Here is a 25,485-nt window from a genome sequence, read left to right on the forward strand (position 1 = left end):
CAGAAGTAGAATTGTAACCTTTTTGACTTCTTCAGGACAGAAGAGTTTATGCTTCTTTGAAGTTTGTAGGTTTGTCAGTAAGGTCATGAGAGAGAATGAGGAGAGGGTCATGAGGGAAAGTGTGTTTATAGCTGCTATAACGCAAGCAAGAATAGGAGCTAATTTACATCACAAATGTTCTCAAATGTAATGCAAAATATGAGAGTGGGAATAAAACACATCTGGATGCTGTAGTAGGAATAAAAAACATCTGGATTCTCTAGTGGGAATAAAACACATCTGGATTGTCTAGAAGAAACAAAACACATCTTGATTCTGAAGTAAGGAACAAAACACATCTGGATGCTGTAGTAGGAATAAAACATCTGGATGCTGTAGTAGGAATGAAACATCTGGATGCTGTAGTAGGAATGAAACATCTTGATTCTAAAGTAAGGAATAAAACACATCTGGATGCTGTAATAAGGAATAAAGCACATCTGGATGTTGGACTAGGAAAAAACACATCTAGATGTTATTGTATGGAACAAAAAAAAACCATCATGATGCTGCAGTAGGAATAAAATACACCTGGATTGTGTAGAAGGAATAAAACACATCTGGATGATGCAGTATGAATAAAACATCTGGATGCTGTAGAAGAAATGAAACACATCTTGATTCTAATGTAAGGAATAAAACACATCTGGATGATGCAGTAGGAATAAAACACATCTGGATGTTGTAGTATGGAATAAAAACATCTTGATGCTGTAGGAATAAAACACACCTGGATTGTGTAGAAGGAATGAAACACATTTGGATGATGCAGTAGGAATGAAATACATCTTGATTCTGAAGTAAGGAACAAAACACATCTGGATGCTGTAGTAGGAATAAAACACATCTGGGTGCTGTGTTTGATATATTACTGTATATTATTACTCTGGTTTATATTTGTGCTGAGACGATGATTTCATCAAATTTCTGATGAAGTTGTTTTCTGATTTCTGATCAACTGTTAATTAATGCCGACTCGATCCCTCGACTCTCTGAGGGCCCATTTAACAAACCTCCCCTCAGCTAACAGAGTCATGGAGCTGCTCTTAACGTAGCGTCATGGAGAATCTCGAGGGGCATTAGCAAGGGCAAGTCAATAAGCTGAGAGTGTGTTAAACGCAGTACTGAGACCCGTTCAGTGTGTGTGTGTGTGTGTGTGTGTGTGTGTGTGTGTGTGTGTGTGTGTGTGTCTGTGTGTGTGTGTGTGTGTGTGTGTGTGTGTGTGCAAATGCAGTGGATGATTAAACAGTGAAGCTAAACGTTATATCAGATATATAACAAGTTTTTGTGGTGTGGTGTGGATAAAAAAGATGTTTGCAGATGTTTTATGATAACACTATAGAAAGCAGTAGCTTAGTCAGAAGGTCATGAGTACAATCCCCAACACTCCCAAACTCCCACAGGTAAGACCTTCAGCAAGGCTCATTACCCTCAACTGCTTACTTATGCGGGAGTGTGTATAGATATATATTTTGCCCATTGATTCATGTTTAATAGAGTCGAGGTCAGCGCTCTATAGCAGGATATTTTCCACTCCAGCCCATATAAACAGATCTTCATGGAGCTGCTTTGTGCACAGAAGTGGTCACGCAAATGAGGATGGGTTCCCCTTTTGAGTCTGGTTCCTCTCAAGGTTTCTTCCTCATAACATCTAAGGGAGTTTTTCCATGCCACAGTCGCCACGGCTGCTCATCAGGGATAAACACACACCTTCACCTTCACTGTTGATTTCTGTAAAGCTGCTTTGAGACAATGTCTGTTGTGAAAAGCGCAATAGAAATAAACTTGACTTGACTTGACTTGACTTGACTTGACTTGACTTGACTAGTATTGTCATGCTGGATCAGGTTTTTGTCTCCTAGTTCAAGTGAACTGAAAAGTTCTTAATACAGCATCCAGAGCATCCAGTTATGTGCCTTTAACTTTGTTCTAACAGTTTGGAGAAGAACTACATATTACTGTAAATGTCAGGTGTAAAAAAGAACTTTTGGCCATATCGCGTTTATTTACAGATTCATACCAAAGGCACAAAATGTTTGGAGAAAACCACCTGATCATAAGCAAAATACCTCCTGATAATCACTTTTACAGTAAAATGATGTAAAATTTATTAAACACTTCTTTTTTTTTTTGGAAACATCGTAAGCGAAATTATTAAGGATTTTTGTCTAGTACTGCGCACTAGAATGTGATTTTGTGACGCCTACTAAAATTTGGATTCATGAAAAAACGAGTGTCTCGTAGATTCGATCTAAAATCTGAGTGCCTCATAACGTAACTGTAAAGAGACAATACAAAAAAAAAAAAGAGAAAAAAATCCCAACTAATCCGACTAAGGCTTTGAGTTTGGACTTTGGACTTTGAGTTGTTTGTAATGCTGCATTGTGCATTAAACAGCTCCACTTTGGTCTTATCTGTCCAGAAGACATGGTTCCCACACATCTGTTTTGTTCAGATGCAATTTTGCAAAACCGCTGACATGCTGCCATGTTCTTTTTTATAAAAAAGAGACATTTTCTTGGCAACTCCTCCAAACAAACCACATTTGTTTAATTGTACTGTCATGAACTTGCACATTTAACATGCTATCTGAGGCCTGCAGAGTGTGAGATGTAACTCTTGGGATTTTTGCTATTTTTTTTTTACAGTCTGACCTTGGAGTGACTTTGTTTTACTCTCCATCTTAGAAGGACTGGCAAATGTCCTGAATGTGTTCTGCTTGTGAATAATCTTCTTCACTGTACAATGATAGAATTTGTTTAAAAATCGCCTTATAACCCTTTATAAATTTATAGTCAGCAACAATTGCTCCTTTAAGATCATTGCTGATGTCTTTCCTCCTTGGCATCTGATGTCACCAGACCAGAGAACTGCTCAAACCTGGTCTTTTATAGAGGCACACATACTCACTGAGGATCAATTCATCAAGGGCATTTTATTACCAACATCTGGTTGCAACTAAGCCTTTCAAATCCTATGGAAACATTAAGGGTGTACTTAGTTTTTCACACATGGTTTCTCCATTTCATCTTAAGTTTCATGGTGTAATATGTCATGTGTGGTTCATCTGAGATTGTATTTCCCCTATTTTAAGATCTAATAAGGATTTTTTATAAATATGTCCTGAAAATTCCAAAAAGGCTGCACTTCTTCTACAATGACTAAAATATTCAAATAAATAAATACATTTATTAAAAAATGAAATATAATCTGGGATTCTTATTGATCATAATAATACATTTAGAAGTAAAAAAAAAAAAGCTATAAAAGTTATGTAAAAATGTATAAGAAATGGTAATATTTGTTACGAAAGATCTGATGTTTCCTGTCCCTTCCATCGATCCACAAGTCCTCAACCTGATCTGCTTTTTTATTCAGTTTCCTCAAACATGTGCTGTAATTCCACTCTGTATGTTTATAACCTCGGAGCGCTCAGTACTCATCTCCTGTCTGATGCAGAAGGCACTTTTTTTTACCCTTTTTCATTCCTATTGTCAGGACACATTAAACAAAGGTCGAACATTTTCCCATTCTCGAGGTGTTTTGGTCTCAGTGAGATGTTTGTTAACCTCCAGTGACTCGGCCTTGACCGAACGCTAGTCCACGTCCGCTGCTTCTCATTACAGTGAAGGAGGTGTCCTTGGCCTCATTGTGTAGTTTAAAGAGAACTGAAGAACAGTCCAGAAAAATCAGAAAACAGAAAAATCCATTCTGATTGCTTCTGGATGAAGTTCTATTTAATTGAAGGCCAGTCGCTGCAGCTGGGAATGGTCTCACATGAACACCGTAAGGATCCATGAGGTTGCTATGAACATTATAACTCCGGAACCATGAGGATGTATTTGGACTGGGAACAATGTGGAGGTTCCTATTTGAATCTGGTTCTTCTAAAGGTTTCTTCCTCATGCCATCTTTTCTTGAACACTGTAGACACGTTTCACTCATTAACATCAAGGGATACATTTCTAAAGTTTAAATTTATATCTGTAATCTATTTATTTCTGTTAAACTGCTTTGGGAAAATGTGGACTGGTAAAAGTGCTTTACAAATAAAATTGAACTGAATTTAATTGAAAAAGAAATTAAAATTGAAAAAGGACTGCTGAATGTGAAACTTTTTTTGTCTCGGTCCTGTCCTGTTCACGTATGATGTGTTGTAAGTGGTCAGTTGCAGCTCAGTGTGTAGGATGTTGGACTTCTGATCAAAAAAGTCTGCGAGTTCAAATCCCAGCTCCACCAATCTACTGCTGCTGGGCCCCTGAGCAAGGCCCTTAACCCACAACTGCTCAGTTGTATAAATTATATAATTGTAAGTCGTTCTGGATAAGGCCGTATGCCAAATGCGGTAAATCTGAATGTGTCGTGTAGCATTTCTTCTCAATTCTCATACCAAACCATCATAAATCATAAAACACACCATCCCATTCATTATAAATGACCATGATATAATGTATAATTGGATTTTTTTCAGGTTCTGCCCAAAGTTCCAGTACCAGACCTGCAGCACACCCTGTCTGCCTATCTGAAGTGTGTGAAACATCTCGTGCCTGAGGCCCAGTTCCAGAAAACCAAAGCCATAGTTGAGAAGTTCGGCAAACCAGGAGGAACAGGAGAAATGCTTCAGAAGAAATTACTGGAGAGGAGAGACAAGACAGAGAACTGGGTATAAAATCTATGATATATACACTATATATATATATATATATATATATACACTGGCGATTAAAATTAGAGAACAATTTATAAACAATTTAACAATTCTGAAATAATGTCATCTTCACTGCTCAACAGTTGAAGGAGTTTTTGTCTTGTCTATACCATGCTACCAGAACACCTTTTCCACAAAATAACTAAGCACTGAATGACTTCAGCACATCTGCGGCCACAGGACAGCACTAGTCTCTCACACTGCTCTGGTGTGATTTTGGTCCACTCTTCTTCCAGTCTCCTCCACAGTTCGGTGACTGTAGTGGGTTTCTTGGCCATAACTTTGTCGCCAAGGATTTTCCAGAGGTTCTCTATTGGGTTGAGATCAGGACTCTGGGCAGGCCATGTCATTATTTCAATGTTTTCAGTTTTAAGGAACTGCTTTACCCGTTTTGCTGTGTGACATGGAGCGTTGTCCTGCATGAACACTGCGGGCTGATTGGGTGATGAACGCAGGGAAGGAACCATATGTTGTTGAAGAAGGTTCTAAAAAACATTTGCATTCACTCTGCCATGTAGCTGCATAAGAGGCCCAACTCCTGCTGCAGAACACATGCCCCAAACCATCACACTTCCTCCTCCACTTTTCACTGACTTCTTTACACACTTTGGGTTCAGTCTTTCTCCAGTTTGTCGCCGAACATAATGTTTCCCATCAGACCCAAATAAATTAAACTTGCTTTCATCACTGAAGTGAACTTTGGACCAGTTCTCCTCTGTCCACACAACATGCTTAGTCTAGCCTTTTGATTCTTTCTGCTAATGAGAGGTTTGGTCACTGAAGAGTGGGCTTTCAGTCCAAATGCTCTTAAACGTCGAGACACTGTATGACGAGACAGATCCTTACCCTGTTCACCGCTGAACTGGTGAGCAATTCCAGCTGCAGTGTGGAAACGATTGCCCATTGAGATCTTCCGCAGGATCCTGTCCTCTCTTGTATTTGTCTTCCGTGGACGACCAGCCTTCTTGGCAGACTTGAATGAGTTTGTGATGTTGTAAAGATTCAATATTCTTGAAATCACAGATTTGGAACAACCAACTTGTCTTGCTATGGCTGATAGGGTCGTCCCTTTGGCCTTCATCTGGACAACCTGCTGCCGGAGGCTTTCAGTCACTTTAGAACGGCCCACCATCTTGCAGAGTTGGTGAAACTGGAAGTTAGGCTGCCAGTTAAATAGGGGTTGCCAGATAATCAAGGAAATCACACCAGGTACCAGATTAACACCCATAACTGGGAGGTATCTAAAAGTGTTCTCTAATTTTGATCAGTGTGTTTTCTGCAAAATAATGTTTTTTTTTAAATGACAGTTATTTTGTGGGAAAGGTGTTCTGGTAGCATGGTATAGACACGACAAAAACTCCTTCAACTGTTGAGCAGTGAAGATGAAATTATTTCAGAATTGTTCAATTGTTTATAAATTGTTCTCCAATTTTGATCGCCAGTGTATATATATACACACACGCACGCACGCACGCACGCACGCACGCACGCACGCACGCACGCACGCACGCACGCACGCACGCACGCACGCACGCACGCACGCACGCACGCACACACACACACACACACACACACACATATGTGGTTTTTTACCAAACTGTTTGCACACAGTTGGAGACACTTTGGACGCAGTAGCACAAAACATTCACTTGAACTAGGACACCCAAACCTGTTCCAGCATGACAATGCTCCTGTGCACAAAGCCACCATGAAGATATACTTTACATTGGATAGAGTAGAAGCTCTCTTGCTATAGAGCTCCTCACCTCACCTACATCACCTGCAAGTACTTGGGTCTCAATGAAGTTTAAATGAAACACACGAGTCAGCTTTCAGAGAGAAGTTCCAAAGCTTTATTGTGTCACACATGAATATATATTACAGATAAAAGGTGACAGGAAAGTCAGTGTGGGTGCGAATAGAGGAATGGAGCAATTGGAGAAAACAGAAAGAAGAACTGTCTTCTTTCTGAAGAACTTTCTGAAGAACTGAACTGAATGTTCGGGGTCACAAGTATTATTCTCTTGATTAATGTCTGACTAATACTTAAAGATATAAAATAATTCTCACACCGAAGATCCCCAAACCCTGTTCCAGAAAACTGATGCTCCTGTACACAAAGAAAGCTCAATGAAGACAAGTGGAAAAACTTGTGTCGGTGTCTGATCTCACTATTGCTCTTAAAAAACATGTAATGAATAAATAATACATATTTAGTAAGTATAAAAATAAATATGGAAATAAATCAATTAAATTAACAAGAATATAAACAAATACATTTCTAATAAATATCAAAGTAAACAAATAAGCTCATAAAGATAAACAACAACAATCAAACAAATAAATATCAGATGTCTTTTACAATCGAATAGAATGTAAAGTGTAATATGGTTTCTGCAGTTCTACCAACATTTTTATTATCTACATTATAATAATATCTCTTAATCCTGTGTTCAGGTACAGGGCTATAAATAAAACAGGTTGTTGTTTTTATTCTTCTTCTCCCTTCCTCTTGTGGAAAACCTCTCATCACATTAAGGGTCAATCCTGCTATTTATAAGTGCTTGATTTAATTAATCCTTCTCAGCACTGTAGAACTCATTAGAACTTGCCCAGAATGCATTGCAAGCCATTGCCTTATTGTGTACAGCCACAAATACAAAAGAAACGCTGTTTTTGCTGTGTAAAATGTATATAAAAACAGAATTTAATTTCGAATATCAAAAATCCATATTTTATTCTCAGTTGAACATTCAAAACTTACTAAATGTTGAAATGGAGGAATTGTACCATTTTAAGAAAAATATTTTTGCATTTGATGTCTGCAACATGTATTTAAAAAATATGGGACGGGGCAACAAAAGGCTGGAAAGTAGGTTGTAAAAAGTTGCAAAAAAAAAAAAACCCCAAAAAAGCTAGAGGAAGAGTGTTCAACTAATAAGGTTAATTGGCAACAGGTCAGTAAGATGACTGGGTATAAACAGAATGTCTTAGAGAGGCAGAGTCTCAGTGATGAAAAGCGCAGAAGTTCAACAATCTGTGAAAGCGTGTGTCTACAAATTGTGGAACAATCTCAGAATATAATGTTCCTCAACATCAAATTGCAAAGACTTTGAATATCCTGTCATTTACAGAACATAATATCACTGAAAGATTCAGAAACTATGGACAACACGTCCTCCAGAATAAAGAGGAGAGGGACCATCACATTCATATTTTTTCCTTTAGATTGTACATTTCCTCAGTTTCAACATTTGATCTGTGTGTTATATGTTCTTTTTATTGTGAATTAATATAGGTTTATGAGGTTTTAAAATCATTACACTTCGCATTTATTTACATTTTACACAGAATGCCATTTTCTATTTATTGGGCTTGTGTACGAATGTGTGTAACTGTGTATAACTGGTGTGTATGATTCAGGTTTATGATTACTGGTTGGAGGACATGTACCTGAACAACAGACTGGCACTTCCTGTTAACTCCAGCCCCGTCCTTGTGTTTCCCAAACAGGACTTCAGAGATCGAGATGACTCCCTCAGGTACATTGCGAGCACAAGTATACTACTAATTAGAATTCAAATGAACGTGTGGATAAATACGCATGTTGTAGCTGTTACTATAGAAACAACAACCATTCAGAATAAAAGTATTAATAAAAACTTACACTACTGCAAGAAGTGCTGTTATAAATAATTCATCATCAGCTTCTGACCAATCAGGATCCAGAACTGGCTGGTGCTCGATAACAGCAGTGTTTTTAATATAAAAAATTTAAAAAATTTCCTGCTTTCAGTTTCTGTTAAAAAACTCAATTTTATTTTATAAAGGAGAGAGACAGAGAGAAAGAGAGAGAGAGAGAGAGAGAGAGAAAGAGAGAGAAAGAAAGAAAGAAAGAGAGAGAGAGAGAGAGAGAGAGAGAGAGAGAGAGAGAGAGAGAGAGAGAGAGAGAGAGAGAGAGAGGCCAAAATATATTATTGTTGGTGAGCTGGGTGTGGTGATTCCTCATCTACACACACACACACACACACACACACACACACACACACACACACACACACACACACACACACACACACACAATTAGTGTCTCTTGTGGCTCAGTAATATGATTAACACTAAAGATGTATAGATTGTGTGTTCCTAAATGCTGTGTTCTGAGAAACCAGATACCCCCCCCCCCACACACACACACACACATACATACACACTACTGTTTACTTAGACTAATTTAATTATCATTGTTTATTATTGTTTATCATTATCAACCCTAATTCCAAAAGAATTGGGACGCTGTGTAAAAGATGGGACGCTCTTTTTTTATTTAAAACGTAAATAAGAACAGAATGCAATGATTTGCTAATAAACCCAGATTTTATCCACAATAAAACAAAAAAAACACATCAAATGTACCATTTTCAGTAAAAAAAACAACGTCACATTAAACACATCTCATAAAAGTTGGGACGGGGCAACAAAAGTCTGGAAAAAGTAAATGGTATTAAAATAAAACTAATGAGGTTAATTGACAGCAGGTCAGTAAGATGACTGGGTATAAACAGTGTATCTTAAAAAGGCGGAGTCACTCAGAAGTAAAGATGGGCGGAGTTTCACCAGTATATGACAGAGTGTCTAAAAACTGTAAAACAATTTCAGAATAATGTCCCTCAATATCAAATGTTGTACAAAAGAGACAATGGTGAAATTGTTTGTGATCTTCAGGCCCTCAGGTGCCACTGCATTTAAAACAGACACATATGGGACAACATTCCTCTCCCAAAACTTCAGCAACTGATCTCCTCAGTCTCCAAATGTATACGGACAGAAGATGTGATGCTACATAGTGGAAACACGGCCCTCTAACAACTTTTTAAAGACATGATGCAGCCATTAAATTCAAAATTACCTTATTTTTTCTTTAAAATGGTGAATATTCTCGGTTTAAAAGTCTTTGTTTTATTTTGAATGTGCATGCTCATTAAATTATGTTTTTATTTACATTTTACACAATGTCCAAACTTTTTTAAAATTGGAAATAACTTCTTTATTCCAATTTTAAAATGAAGCCCATGTGTCCATCATGGGGAAGGGGGTGTGGCTTCTGTGTCTGTTACACTGAAGGGGGTGTGGCAACTGTACATGGTGATCTTTGCTTTTCTTACAGATTTGCTGCTCATCTCATTTCAGGAGTGATGGAGTATAAAGCCATGCTGGACAGGTACGTCATTCTTCACCTGTGCGAATCAAATCCACTGCTATAAGATAAAGATATGCTGATGTTTGTAAAGTAAAGCCAAAAAATTTAATAAAAAGTTCAAAAATTACCTGAAAATTGTGAAATGTTTACAGACAGTCTGATGGAAATGTTTACAGACAGACTCATTGTAAATGTTTACAGACAGTCTGATAGAAATGTTTACAGTCTGATGAAAATGTTTACAGACGGTCTGATGGAAATGTTCACAGACAGTCTGATGGTAATGTTTACAGACAGTCTGATGGTAATGTTTACAGACGGTCTGATGGAGATGTTTACAGACAGTCTGATGGAGATGTTTACAGACAGTCTGATGGTAATGTTTACAGACAGTCTGATGCTAATGTTTACAGACGGTCTGATGGTAATGTTTACAGACGGTCTGATGGTAATGTTTACAGACAGTCTGATGGAAATGTTTACAGACGGTCTGATGGAAATGTTTACAGACAGTCTGATGGTAATGTTTACAGACAGTCTGATGGTAATGTTTACAGACAGTCTGATGGAGATGTTTACAGACAGTCTGATGGAGATGTTTACAGACAGTCTGATGGAAATGTTTACAGACGGTCTGATGGAAATGTTTACAGACAGTCTGATGGTAATGTTTACAGACAGTCTGATGGTAATGTTTACAGACAGTCTGATGGAGATGTTTACAGACAGTCTGATGGAGATGTTTACAGACAGTCTGATGGAAATGTTTACAGACGGTCTGATGGAAATGTTTACAGACAGTCTGATGGTAATGTTTACAGACAGTCTGATGGTAATGTTTACAGACGGTCTGATGGTAATGTTTACAGACGGTCTGATGGAGATGTTTACAGACGGTCTGATGGAGATGTTTACAGACGGTCTGATGGAGATGTTTACAGTGTAATAAGGTGTGTATTTAATGGTTATAATTATTCCATGTTGGTATGTGTGATCAGGAGGACGTTACCCCCGGATTGTGCTCGAGGTCAGCAGGCTGGCAGTGAGCTGTGTATGGAGCAGTATTATCATCTCTTTAAATCATACAGACAACCTGGACTGAAAAAAGACTCTTTGATCACACAGAGCAGCACAGGAGCCGAGAAAACACCTGAACATCCGGGACATGTTATAGTGGCTTGCAACAATCAGGTCATTATTATTATTATTATTATTATTTTTATTTTTTTTTTATTATTATTATTATTATTATTATTATTATTATTATTATTATTATTATTATTATTATTATATCCTGTAAATGTTTCCCAAACCATGTCTTATTCAGTATAAGGGCCAAATAACTACAATAACCCCTAAAACTTCTGACCGTCACCAATCATCCTGGAAATGCAGGTTTATAATATATTTAAACCACATGCCCTTTTCACTAGAGGTCACAAAAACACCATCACCTCATTTACATTTACAACATTTAAGAGACTAACAACAGAGCATTTGAGCGTTTAAGGGCCTTGCTCAAGGGCCCAGCAGTGACAGCTTGATGATGATGGGATTTAAATATGTACCCATTCTATCCAGAGCCCAATGCCTTCACCATCTCCCTATGCCTTTGGTTTGGGTTTGTGGGTGTGTCCCAAACCAAAACTTCTTCAAAACAGTAAAAAAACAACAACACTATAGCAACATTGTGGGTGTGTCCCAATAGAGACCTTATTCGCTAAAAGCCATGGAAACTGTATGCAAGTCCATGAGCTACGGCCTATACAGACTACATAAACGCTACACCTTCTACAAGGTGGTATGAAAAGTTTGAAAACTAATGGTGTAACTGGTGCTCTTCTGACCACATGCATTCCCACATCTGTGATTTTATCACAGACTGCAAGTTAGAACAAAGAGCAAGCGTGAAATCCTGCATGAAACTGGGCAGATCTGCCACAGTGACGTTTGGCATACGGTGACGCTGCAACGAGTCGTTCGAGGTGTTTTGAGCAGCATATACGCTTCAAGAACTTCGCTGGAAGATGACGATGTCGAAACCGCTAGGCAGCTAGCGCTTGATAACTATCAGAGAACAATTTACATGATCTCAGTTCCGCACTCACCCTACTCGCCAGATTTGGTGCCTCAAAGCTCACCATTTTTAAACCATTGGAGCGAATCGCAGAAGCTGCTTGACTGTGCATTGAAAACACGACTTCCAGGATACGTTCCAGAAGAACACTGGGAGCGCTGTATTGCTGTGCAAAGAGACTATTTTAAAGGTGACAATGTGGAAATGTAGATAAATAAAGTATTTTCTTGTAAACAGTTTTATTATATAACCACGCCTTCTTTAACGCAGTCCTACGCCACATAAAGACCATCACCAATGTGCTACGCTCCCTAGTGTTAAAAGCACAAATGAGCATTGCTGAGAAAGAATTGCTCTTTGCTGCTCATTGGAAATATTCTTTTTTTTTACTTGTTCGTAGTGAAGGTTAGTGTGTGTTTAGCATCCTTAGCTCAGATTTTTCTTAATTCCTATGGTGTTCTTGTAGCAGTAATTTGGAGTAGCAGTGGCACTCAGGGGGTTACAGAGAGAAACTGGGTACCTGGAAATGACTCAGGAACAGTTGTTCTGCTGCTAATGAGCACTTGGCCATGGAGCTGCAGCTGGCTAACTCAATAAGTCCTGATTGGATCTGCCACTTTGTCTGGCTTAAACCATCAGCACTGGCAGGACTTTAAACCCTCCCACAAACCCGTCTCAGTGGACTTTACCTAACAAATCCATGCCAACATGCCCTTAATCTGTCACAGGAAATTACACAGTGTAATTCTATACTTATAAACAGATTAATTTTATTTAGCAGTAAGAGAGAGACAAGACACCTCGACAAACTAGCAGCAGTAGTATCAGTTTCTGATGCAATGAAAACATCATCACCACAACATCTTTACTCACAGATGCTTTCTGAAATGGACGTCTACGTAGTTTTGTCAAACAGGACTTCAGTCACATCTTATTCATTTATTAACCTGAAAAAAAAAGAGATTGAATGAGTGTTTATAGCTGTGAGAACAGGAACTAATTTGTTTTATCAACATAAAATAACTGCATAAAAGTATAACTTGTCATTTAGAACATGTTTTTGCAGATACCAGATCAAAACATTTAAGTCTCTAAACACACTTCTTTTTTCAGTATTTGGGCCAAACATCGAAGGTACATATGCCCTATTTTGATTCTACCTTTTTTTTCTTCTTCTTCTTCCTCTGTTGGACAGGGTATCTTTGGCAGCCCTCCATGCCATCTGGTAAATGTGGAAAATTTTCCACACTGATTGTGGAGGGTCTAAGGAACATTCTCGCCAAACTTGGGACAATTCCTGCTAACCGTCTGGTGCAACATTGATTGGGGCATATTTGGTCTTAATTTGGAAGAAGGTTTATGGTTTTTGTACTGTGTATCCAAAATTGTAAAACCTGGCCTTGATTCCCTGGGCTCGACAATTTTAACACAACCTATGCTGCTCACTTTTGCCATCTTGTTTAAAAATCTTTTTTTTTTTTTTTTTTTTTCAACTGCTCCTACAAACTTTGCTCAATGTCCATAGTAGCGGCTTTGCTACCTCAAAGGCCCAACAGTGGCAGCTTGGCAGCAAACCCTGACCTTCTGATTAGTTACCCAGAGACTTAAGTGTGGATGATTCTATTGCCAAAGTGGCCAAAAGTTATTGCTCTGCATTCCTGTCATTTTCTTAAACAGTAGATGTGGACCATCTGTAAAAAAGTCTGGGTGCTTGGCCTTCAAAAATCTACTGTTACCAGCTTGACTTTTCTTCTTCTTCTTCTTCTTTTTCTTATGAATCAGAGTAATGTTCCAAATTTCTGTCTCTCTCAAGTTCTTTGTGTTAAATCTGATGGAGAAATCCCGGAGACTGACCGAGAGTGATGTCCTCACCCAGCTAGTCAGGATCAGTAAAATGGCAGAGAAAGTGGAGGAGAAATTTCCCCCCATCGGCCTCTTCACTTCAGACGGCCGGACGGAGTGGGCTAAAGCTAGAGATCTGCTGCTCAAAGGTCAGAGGTTACAGTAACACATGATTTGGTGTTGAAATATCATTTGTTTAATATGAATTATTGCAAAAAATTTTTTTTTTTGTAAATTCTGGTCTATTTTTAATTAAGGTTAAAAAAGTCTGATTGAAAGACTACTGCTGTATCTACCAGGAAGAGGGAGAGTTAAAACACAATGGTGCTAATAGTATATGATCATTCTAGCTGAAAAAATGTGAAGTCGAGGAAAAGAGGTGGAGCTTCCAGGGAGCCAGTTAATATTGGAAAGTTCAAACACTTGTATAACTGTCAGTCATTTTACATTATTTTGCTAGGTTATTTTGCACGACCGATATCCCAGTGTTCTCGGGTGTTAATGTTTAGCAATAGATTAAATAAAAAAGAGAAGATTAACCATGACTAACTATACATCATTCTAAAGCTCTGAGCCTAAAGCAGCGATTTCAGAGTTTTTCAATGCAAAACGAATGTATTTGCTGAATGTGTGTGAGCAGTACACAAAAACAACATGCATAAAAACTGCACTACTTACATTATTATTGTAATAACGAGTCACAAACACATCCACTGCTGCTAATCCCGGTTTATTAGGAATGAGATTAGATTATTATTAGATGAGGGTCCAACCAAACAATATTGTGTTAATTTAAAATTGTTATTCTTTTGTTTATATCACAGAACTTCGGCTGGTGTTTGTGTGTATATTTCAGAATAACCTTCGCATAAAAAAACATCTTGCTGGTAAAAAAAACTAATATGGTTGGTATCTCATAGTCTCAGACAAATGTTTGTAGGAATCAAAATTTTCATGATATCTTCATTCAATTTAAAATATAAACTCATGAGACATGTGGCTTTTAACCCAGTACTATTTATATATGAAGAAAAAAAAATATGTAATTCAGGAAACTTTATAATATTCACGGTACTTCCTCATATATAACATTCTATAACTTATAATCTTTTTGAGCAATATCTAATTTATATATACTAATATATAACTTTGAATAATGGACAGTAAGGCTCAAAGTGTCTTCTTTTTAAAGATATTGTAGTGTAGTATAAATTGTGTGTGTAGCCCACTTTTGTCAGGAACTGTTAGCATTTAAAGTTAAGTAGGGCATTTCAGCTGTGAGTCCTAAAAGCTGTGGCGAAGGCTAACAGGTTAAAAGATTATGAGCAGTTCTGTTCCAAATCTTATGTCACTTTCCAGCATGGCTGCAAGTTTCTTCTAGATAACATAATTCTTGTTAGTTTGTTTGCTGGTTGATTCGTCTGAATCACTGTGTCTTAAATCACTTCATCAATACTATGTACTTTATGTGTAGTGCATGTGATTTAACACTACACTGTAGACCAATTTTACCTTTTCATTTCATATCATTTCATTTCATTTTATTTTATTTCATTCTTTAATCTAAAAGTGCCATTTTGAGCATATTCACAGCAGCTGATCTTTTGGCATTTTTAGTCAATATAATTTGATATAATTTGTTGTTTACTTTTTTAATAAGATAAGACAAGACAGGATACGATAAGATAAAATAAGTTAAATTACGCAAGACAAGATAAGACCAGATAAGACATAGCGAGATGAGATAAGACATGATAAGATTAATAATGCAAGACGAGATGAGACTGGGCAAGATAAGATAAGATAAGATAAGATAAGATAAGATAAGATAAGATAAGATAAGATAAGATAAGATAAAAAAAAAAGAATTTCTCAGACCCACAACATTTAGAAATGAGTGTCATCATTCTATCACCTTTACTGCATTCCTGCAAGACATAAATAATACATTGATTATAACTAAAACAAAAACTCTATAAAGTTCAATCAAATGAAATTGAAATAAAAGCAAATGTTACTTGTGTTTATTGAACCGTGTGTGTGTGTGTGTGTGTGTGTGTGTGTGTGTGTGTGTGTGTGTGTGTGTGTGATTAACAGACCCAGTGAACCGGGAGTCTGTGGAGCTGATGGAGAGCTGTGTGTGTGTGTTGTGTCTGGATGAAACCACCGGAGTTCAGCCCAGCGACTCTAACAGGGCGTTGCTCATGCTGCACGGCGGCGGGAATGACAAGAACGGCGCCAACCGCTGGTACGACAAATCCTTGCAGGTACGGCCTACACAACAAACTACAAACTTTTAATATGCTGAATAAAGTGTGAAAGTACTTACTGCTATTATATCATGCTTTCATAATACAGTCATACAAGTAATAATTCGCTAATTGAATTAGTTTACAAAAAAACATGCTGCTATGAGAAAACGATCAACTTTGGAATTTGGATTTGTTTAAAACGATCAACATTCAGCTTCACTCTGGGAATCCAGGATAAATAAATAACACTATACATGTATAAAATGTCTCTTTTACAGTTAAAGTGTGAAACGTTATGCAGCAGCAGTGTGTTGTGTGTGTTGTTACAGTTTGTAGTTGGTGCTGATGGTGTGTGTGGAGTGGTGTGTGAACACTCACCGTTCGAGGGGATCGTACTGGTCCAGTGCACTGAATACCTGCTGAAGTACATGTAAGCAAAACATATAAAGCGATTCGAGAAGCATTTCCGCTATCCACCGTGTCATTAGGGATTCAATTGTTCAGTTTTACGTCAGGAAAATCTTTACACTACGTTCAGACGTACGTCAGCTCGCAGTGACAAAGCAACATAAGACTGTTCATTCATTTCCAACAAGAGATCCAGAACTCCAGCAATTTGGATGATCATTGGCTACTAGATGTAGGTGTGTCCAGGGAAATCTTTCAAGATTCGTATCGATGAAAGTCACCAGCCATGTTATAGACGCTATCAGCAAATAATATGACTAGCATTCAACAAATCAGGAAAAGGATTCTACTGGTAGTTGTTTCTTATTCCCAAAAAAGTTTTTATGCAGCATTTTTAACTCTGTAGCATTGTCAGACACGCCCACAGCGCTCGCCACTAACGCTCGTCACTAGCTGTCACTGAGAATTAATTTGTCAACGTGATTTGACTTATTCGTTACGTCTCATAATTTGTAAAATGCTAAGAAATCTTGCTATGACTTCAAAGTACCGTGACTGATGAGTTGCAGTGATAAAATTCTATTCATTTTTATTTTTATAGCTGTTTTAACAATAGAAATGGTCTCAAAGCAGCTTCTTCTAGTATATTGCTGATATTTTGCTACCTGCCTGTGATTATCACATGACCACACTAATATTCAGCTTATAAAATAGCACTTGATCCAACACGTCCTACATACATTGGTGAACACAAGATAATAAGAGCATGACATCATAACAAGTATTTATATAAATCTAATGTCTCCATTAATATCTTATGGAAAAATAAATAATTTTTATGGAATTTTGTGGAGTCTTTTTTTATCCATTGATTTATTAATAAATAGCATACATCATCACACACACTCGACTTTAAATGTTAATTAGTTGGAGATATGATACAGGTGAAGTGGCTGCAAGTAAATGAATAATAAACCCAACATCTCAGGTTCAGAGTTGATTCTTTTTGTCCATCAGGATCAAAAGCCCCAGTAAGTTAATGAGGAGGTCGAGTGTGAGCGATCTCGTGGCTCCACGAAGACTCTCCTGGAATTGTTCTTCTCAGATCCTGCGCATGCTGTCATCCTCCGCTAACAGCCTGCAAAGGTGAGATGTGTTTGATACACACTTAATCTCACAATCTTTCCATTAACGCCGATGTAAAACACTGAGAAGCACCACCCATAGCTTTAAACGTTACTTATATAAAATCCCGAACAATTACACAATGCTAAATGTAAAAGAAAAAGGGGGGTTTTAGAGCCAGGGCTGCCCGAGACATAGATTTTGCACCAAATGGGAAGATTTTAGCACAGGCTTAGATTAAAAAATAAAAAGTCTTTGTTTGATCTTTAAAACATTTTTATTATTTGTTAAGGCTTTATTATTTCCATTCTGCTTAACATTGCCAGGTCCAAATTTCTAGTACAACTACAGGACTGAAAATTTGATTAAGACCTGGCAACCATGATCAAAAATGAAAAAAAAAAAAAAAAAAAAAGGTTCACCCAGTTGTTTGGAACTTACATGTGCCACACTCCATGATGGCCAGGAGCCCAAAGAGGCACAGATACTGTATAATTGATGAAATGGTGGTAACATTTGACTGTTTTCATGACCAGGGTGTAAGAAACACTATTATTTTAGACGTTTAAATAAAACATTAGCCATTAATGATGAAATTATTGTGGAAGGGATCCTTATGATTATTCCATAACTAAATGTAACTATAAATGGATAGAAATCAAAGGCTTTCCAGAAGTCCTTAAATCTCAAAACTTTTATGGTGAATTGTTTTTAATGGAATTGATGCTAAATTGCTATGGTGTAAGAACAATAAAACACTTGGGCATGTACAGTTAGAGGTAAATAATCAGTTTTAGAGATGTACCAACTTGGTCTCATGACAGTCTCAGTAGTCACATTAATCGTGATCTCTGCTGTAGGCTTGTGAAAAACCTGGACATGGAGGTCTTCACCTTCAGAGGTTATGGCAAAGAGTTTATCAAGAAGCAGAAGATGAGCCCTGACGCTTATATCCAGGTGGCGCTACAGCTGGCCTTCTACAGGTAAAATATCTACTAGATAACTATCGACTAGAAACCACGCCCCTTTTCCCTCACACTCCTTCTATAGATGTGGACATTTCTTTATGTGTGTCTTCTATTTAATTAAAAGATCATCTGTCCTTATTAGCGTGTATATTAAACCATCTGAATTCCTCTTACATTCAGTCCCAAATCCGGTGTGTTTTGTTTCCTCAGATGCACCAGGAGATCTGTGTTCACCTACGAGAGCGCCTCCACCCGCCGTTTCCTTCACGGCCGCGTCGACAACATCCGCTCGTCCACTGCTGAGGCGCTGAGCTTCTCCAAAGCCATGACGGATGAAGGAGTGTGTGTGCAGGTGCCTCATTTTTCTTCCTTATTCCCCCATTACTGCTCCTCAATTCTAATTCCGTCTATCATGGTGCGCTGTTAAACGAGTCCCCCAGGCCTCTGTCTCCTCCGCTAAGACCAGACACTAATCACGTTAGAGATTACAGAGCGACACGGTACGTTAGACACACAAGCTGCCCATTACACACTTTTAATCTATATCCATTACGAGCAAGAATCATGACATGATCTGTGATTAAAGCTGTTACACTTCTGTCTTTACTACTCACTCACATGGTGTCCCGTGATTTGTTTTTTTTCTTTAAGGAGAAATGGTTGTATACTGGCTTGGACACTAATGGTGTAACTCTGGTTGTTGTTGTGCTGTTCTGATCCAAGTGTGTTACCACATCTGCGATTTCATCACGTACAGCCAGTTAGAACGAAGAGCGAGCATAAAATTCTGCGTGAATCTGGGCAAATCTTCCACAGAGACATTTGACCTTACATGTGTTTGACATTCGGTGGCGCTGCAAAGAGTCTTTTGAGGTGTTTTGAGTGGCACGTGTGATTCAACTGGGAAAGAACATCACAGGAAAACCTTCAATAAGCTTAAAACTTGTGCATGATGATCGTCGGTGAACAATCCACACGATTGTTCGCAAATCTTCCCTACCAGCTCATAGGTCACCGTCTTGGCACTGTTGTGGAGATTGCAGAAGATGCTCTGCAGACGCGTTCCAGGAGAACGCTGGAAGCGCTGTATTGCTGTGAAAGGGGACTGTTTTGAAGGTGATGGTGTGAAAACGTAGATAACTAAAGCACTTTCCTGTAAACTGAGAGGGGGATGTTAACCGTAGCTGTGATTGGTTTGTATAAATAAGTGCACTAATTTAAACTCTCTGTCACAGGAAATGAATCAACACATTCTGACCAATCACAATCCAGATTTCAACAGCGATAATATAAAGATGTATATACAGTATATAAATATTGTCATTCAGGAATTTACATTTGCACATTTTTAAATAAAAGAAAATAGATATTTCGACGATATAAGACGAGTGTTGATGGATTTCTTTTCTTTCAGGACTCAGAGAAGCTGGAGAGACTGAGGAAAGCTGCAGACACACAAACCCAATACACCAAGATGGTATGCTAATTCTTAAACTAGCATCATATTGAATATGCTAATGATAAATTTAGCATTATACTAAACAATTTTTATGACTTAACAGTTTTAATATCTTTATTGTACACTACCTCTTCTCTCTGATCATGTGCAGGCTGTTGCAGGTTTGGGAATTGATAATCACCTGCTTGGGCTTCGGGAACTTGCTCGGGAACTGAAGATGGAAACTCCAGACATTTTCACAGATGAAACTTATCTTCTCAGCAACCAGTTCATCCTCTCCACCAGTCAGGTGAGAGCCAGGGTCAGTCTTAGATGATCCACCAATAAGATACAGACTGTCTGATTTTTCACACACACTTTTCTAGCCAAGAGCTTTAGGATCATGCAAGCTGATTATTCAAGAGTTTTGTTTGTAACAGTTTAAAGTAAATATACATTATATTTAAACTACCAAGCAACAACTGATCATTTATTCATTGTTTGTATCAAATTTACATTTGCTTTGGTTTCACCTGTTTAAGTGCAAGTGTAGGGAAATAAATTGGATGCCCCTAGTTGTCAAAGATTGCAACAATGCTCATTATTAGCCAGTTTACTTCTGATAGTTGTTCACCTCATTGTCTTTTAGTGCAATATAACAATGTTTAAAGGGAAGTAATTTCTATATTTTTATGATAAATTTAGAACACTGGTTGGGAAATCTCAATGCTAAATAGTTGATGTATTTTGCTTTCCTACCGTACCCCTTCCAGAGCATCACAGTCACATCTTCAATATTTTCATCACAGAGATAAACTCTCACCTGTCCAAGCTTCTGGGGAGTAACAGCACACCTCCTCTTCTTCTCTGCAGGTTCCTACGACTGTAGACATGTTCTGCTGTTACGGCCCAGTGGTTGCTAATGGTTACGGGGCATGTTACAATCCTCAGGCTGAACATGTCCTGTTCTGCGTGTCCAGTTTTCGTGAGTGTGTTTCTACCTCGTCTTTGCTGCTGGTCAAGGCTCTGGATCAGGCGCTGATAGACATGAAGGAGCTGTGCAGTAGATGCAGTCCTGTCAGTCAGAAAGAAGGTGGGGCTAAGACAGCCACACCGAGGAAGTAGCTTATGAGGATTGTAGCATGTTACATTCAAAACTCTCTCTGGTTTACCATAATGTTATCCCAGGCACTCAAACATATCGTCACTGATGTTGATGCCTGTTTATTTCTGCTGAACATGGACAAAACGTCCACCTTGCAAACTAATGATTTTGACATGAGGTGAGAAGTTATTGTGCATACAGTAATGACCAATTTAGTGTCATTAGTAAAAAAAACAAAAAAAACAATTCCAAACGCTAACTTAACAAGCTTTCTAGATGCTATCCTGACCAGATTTCTAGATGCTAACCTGACAGGATTTCTAGATGCTAACCTAACAGGATTTCTAGAAGCTACCTTGATGGGATTTCTATAAGCTAACTTGACTGGATTTCTAGATGCTAACCTGATAGTTCTTCTGGATTCTAAATTGACAGGATTTCCAGATGCTAACCTGACAGGGTTACTAGTAGCTATTCTCACAGGATTGTTAGAAGCTATCCTGACAGGATTTCTAGAAGCTAATATGATATAATTTGTAGATGCTAACCTGACAGGATTTCTAGAAGCTAACCTGACTGTACTTGTAAAAGCTAACTTGGCAAGATTTCTAAAAGCTACCTGGACTGGATTTGTGAAAGCTATCCTGACAGGATTTCTAGATGTTAAACTGGTGGGGTTTCTAGATGCTAACCTGACAAGTTTATGAGGTAATATTATATATTTTCTAATCCATTAGCTGTTTTGTTTACATTTCTCCATCATCAATACCTTACCTGTAGCTATCCTGTGAATTTGCCATCCTCATATTGATGGATTTTAGATTAGCAACTCTTTTAACAATATCCTTATTGTAAAATTCTGTCAGGTTAATGTCTCAAAAACGTGTCAGGTTAGCATCTAGAAATCTTTATAGGTTAGCTTCTGGAAATCCTGTCAGGTTACCATCTCAAAAAACATGTGTAGATAGAAATATAGTCAGGATCTCACCATCACCACCAAGTGATATTGATCATCCTACATACAAAATCAAAGCCATGTGTGTGTTTAGTTTTAAATAGTTAAGACATAGTTGAGAAATATTGTGAGTGCACATGTTTTTGAAACCAAAGCCATGCTCTCTACAGTATAGTAAAAAATAGAGATATTGAATATGATTTGCATGTCCAGTGTGAGATTGTTCTATAAACTGTTACAAAATTCACCCTGTTACAGGAAACTGTGTGTAGATACCATGATGGACTAAACACTGTGATACTCAGTCGTGCCATTATTACACTCTAAGTGTATTCCCGATGTACAATGTGTAATAAAAGTGAGTTGGTAGGTCGGGACTTCTAAACTGTGGGATATGTGGAAAACTTCCACTTAGCAAACGAAGGTACAGTATATGTTATTTACACTTTTTAAGGGTCTAAGGTTTTCAGAGTCTGATGTTCTCAGGGTTTTATTTTTGCATGGTTCCAATTTACAACTTACAACAAATTCCCAGGGACCAGCATCTCCAGCCTTCTTGATTCCTGAAGTTTTCAGGGTTCCATGTTTCCTAGGTCCTGTCTTCACAATGTTGTGATTTGTTTTCAGGATTGTGTATTTCCAGGGGCCCATGTTTCTGACTATTTTTGAAGGGTTTTGTGATTTCACAGTCATATTTCATGAAGTTCCTATATTTCCAAGCTGTGTTATCCAGAGCTATACATTTCCAACTTTTAGTGTTTCCAAGGTCCTATGTTTCTAAGGTCTTATTTTACCAAAGGTGCTGTGTTTTCAAGAGTCCTGTGTTTCCAGGATCTGGTGTCTGCAGGGTCCAGTATTTCTATTCTCCTATGATTTAAGGGTGCCCAAGAGTCTTGTGTTGCAAGGTTCTAGGTTTTCATGGTTCTCTATTAACAGAATCTGCAGAGCCTGTGTTTCCAGGTCCCTGTATTTCCAGGGTCCTGTATTTCCAGGTCCAATGTTTCCAATCCAAGGTCCTGTGTTTTCAGGGTCCCGTATTTCCATGATCATGTGTATTAAGGTCCCATGTTTTATATATATATATATATATATATATATATATATATATATATATATATATATATATATATATATATATATATATATATCTCAGCTAAAATCAATAGCAGACATTGTGTTCCACTTATAGTGGTTTCACACTGACTTTGCTAGAAGTTTTGCACATATCCTACAGAATGCATTATGGGGCTTTTGCAGTTATATTAAACAGCCAAATGTTCATACAGTCACTGAATTTGTGCCACAGTTCATGCAGAAAATGTGAATTTGTGGTTATTCTTAAGAAGGCTAGCTTTATTTTCTATAGAAAATGAAATTTTTTTTGCCAAATAATAAAATGACCAGATCCCTTGATTACAGTTTTACCACAAATACACTCTCTCTGTATAAGCAAGTACTTGGGTTAGGGTTTAAATCAAATGTTTTGCACTTTAATTTATTCGAGTAATAAGTAAAACAAATACTAAATATATTGTAAAGATTATGAACAATGTGCATTTAGAATACCTCCAGCAGTTTACTCTAATGTTATGTGCAATTATAAATGTATTTTTAAAATAAAATAAGTAGACAGCAATAAATGAAGAAGTCAAGCTATTTATAGTGCTATATATGTTCTATGTATTCGTGTTTCTGTGAAAAATTGTTAACATCAAAATATACTGTATATAAGTAGTTCTGTATTTTATATATGTATCTATATATTATAGCTAATGATAGCTTGTTGTCTTGTTACGTACTGTATGTTTAAAAAACGTGGCCATATCAGTCTACATAAAAATGAATATAAATGAAATTATAAATGAAATTGCATTAAAGAAAATGTTAATTTTATATATTTAATCCAGGTGTGAACAAAGATTTTAATGTAAAATTTATTGTATTTTGTTTATTTATTCATCAAAAGCAATATACATGATCTAAAGATGTGCTTATTTATAAACAACATTTATTATTTCCAATATACTTTTACTCATTTATTTATTAAATTTTGTAATTTATTTTTGTGTTGCACTATTTATTTTTTTTTTTTGAGTTGCACTACTCATTTATAAATGTTTTCTTTTAATATATATTTACTATGCATAATTTACATCTATTTAAATAAATGTATACATTTTATTAGCTTTATTTTATGTTAGAAATCTTGAAATTCTATCAGATCACTTTGCCCTGGTTTATTTTCAAACATTGTATTGTATTAAATGTAGTGTGTGTAATGTGTGTAAAGTGTCCAGTTAAGTGTTAAAATGATGTTGGTATCTGTCTCGTGTTTGATGTGTAAGTGTCAATGGAGTTAAAATCTTGTCAGAGATTATATTTATTTATGCAAACATAAAGAAATAGTCTATTTATTTTTGCACCTCCATCGTTTTGTGTGCCATGGCTTTTTATCAGAGTACAAGTTCTATTTCACTGCGAAATACTAACACACAAGGTTGATCTGTGTTAAAAGAAAGAAACGTTATAATATATTGTAATATTGTACAATAAAGATAATTAAAAGAGGACAGATTGTGGCTTTTTGTTTATTACAGTAAGTATTTACACCAATAAGATTATCGTTTTTTATCGTTAACCAATCAGATTACACACTACTACACCTTCAGTACCACTGTAACCAATCAGATCACACACTACTACACCTTCAGTACCATTGTAACCAATCAGATTACACACTACTTCCCCTTCAGTACCACTGTAACCAATCAGATCACACACTACTACACCTTCAGTACCACTGTAACCAATCAGATTACACACTACTACACCTTCAGTACCACTGTAACCAATCAGATCACACACTACTACACTTCATTACCACTATAACCAATCAGATCACACACTACTACACCTTCAGTACCACTGTAACCAATCAGATTACACACTACTACACCTTCAGCACCACTGTAACCAATCAGATTACACACTACTACACCTTCAGTACCACTGTAACCAATCAGATTACACACTACTACACCTTCAGTACCACTGTAACCAATCAGATTACACACTACTACACCTTCAGTACCACTGTAACCAATCAGATTACACACTACTTTCCCTTCAGTACCACTGTAACCAATCAGATTACACACTACTACACCTTCAGTACCACTGTAACCAATCAAATCACACACTACTACACCTTCAGTACCACTGTAACCAATCAGATTACACACTACTACACCTTCAGTACCACTGTAACCAATCAGATTACACACTACTACACCTTCAGTACCACTGTAACCAATCAGATCACACACTACTACACCTTCAGTACCACTATAACCAATCAGATCACACACTAC

General features: G+C 37.3%; 1 protein-coding gene across 4 annotated transcripts in view; it reads left to right on the top strand.

The window, feature by feature from the left end:
• Positions 1 to 22,550, top strand: part of LOC310734956 (choline O-acetyltransferase-like) — a 25,807-nt gene extending 3,257 nt beyond the window's left edge. The window contains exons 3-16 of one of the 4 annotated variants that reach the window (XR_014536177.1): positions 4,511 to 4,702; positions 8,171 to 8,289; positions 9,912 to 9,965; positions 10,943 to 11,135; positions 13,135 to 13,155; positions 13,835 to 14,012; positions 15,961 to 16,130; positions 16,445 to 16,545; positions 17,541 to 17,669; positions 18,509 to 18,631; positions 18,827 to 18,968; positions 20,031 to 20,093; positions 20,237 to 20,364; positions 20,928 to 21,039. Coding sequence is in view for 3 of the 4 variants with exons in the window: in XM_083557482.1 (XP_083413608.1) it covers positions 4,511 to 4,702; positions 8,171 to 8,289; positions 9,912 to 9,965; positions 10,943 to 11,135; positions 13,135 to 13,155; positions 13,835 to 14,012; positions 15,961 to 16,130; positions 16,445 to 16,545; positions 17,541 to 17,669; positions 18,509 to 18,631; positions 18,827 to 18,968; positions 20,031 to 20,093; positions 20,227 to 20,364; positions 20,928 to 21,179 (1,875 nt within the window). In the remaining variant the exon portion in view is untranslated. Of the gene's footprint in view, positions 1 to 4,510; positions 4,703 to 8,170; positions 8,290 to 9,911; positions 9,966 to 10,942; positions 11,136 to 13,134; positions 13,156 to 13,834; positions 14,013 to 15,960; positions 16,131 to 16,444; positions 16,546 to 17,540; positions 17,670 to 18,508; positions 18,632 to 18,826; positions 18,969 to 20,030; positions 20,094 to 20,226; positions 20,365 to 20,927 lie in introns of all 4 variants that reach the window. The other 3 variants (XM_083557482.1, XM_083557483.1, XM_083557484.1) reach the window with 3 other exon arrangements.
• The last annotated feature ends 2,935 nt before the right edge of the window (positions 22,551 to 25,485 follow it).

The sequence above is a fragment of the Silurus aristotelis genome (genome assembly GCF_946808225.1).
Source record: "Silurus aristotelis genome assembly, chromosome: 12".
Classification (NCBI taxonomy): domain Eukaryota; kingdom Metazoa; phylum Chordata; class Actinopteri; order Siluriformes; family Siluridae; genus Silurus; species Silurus aristotelis.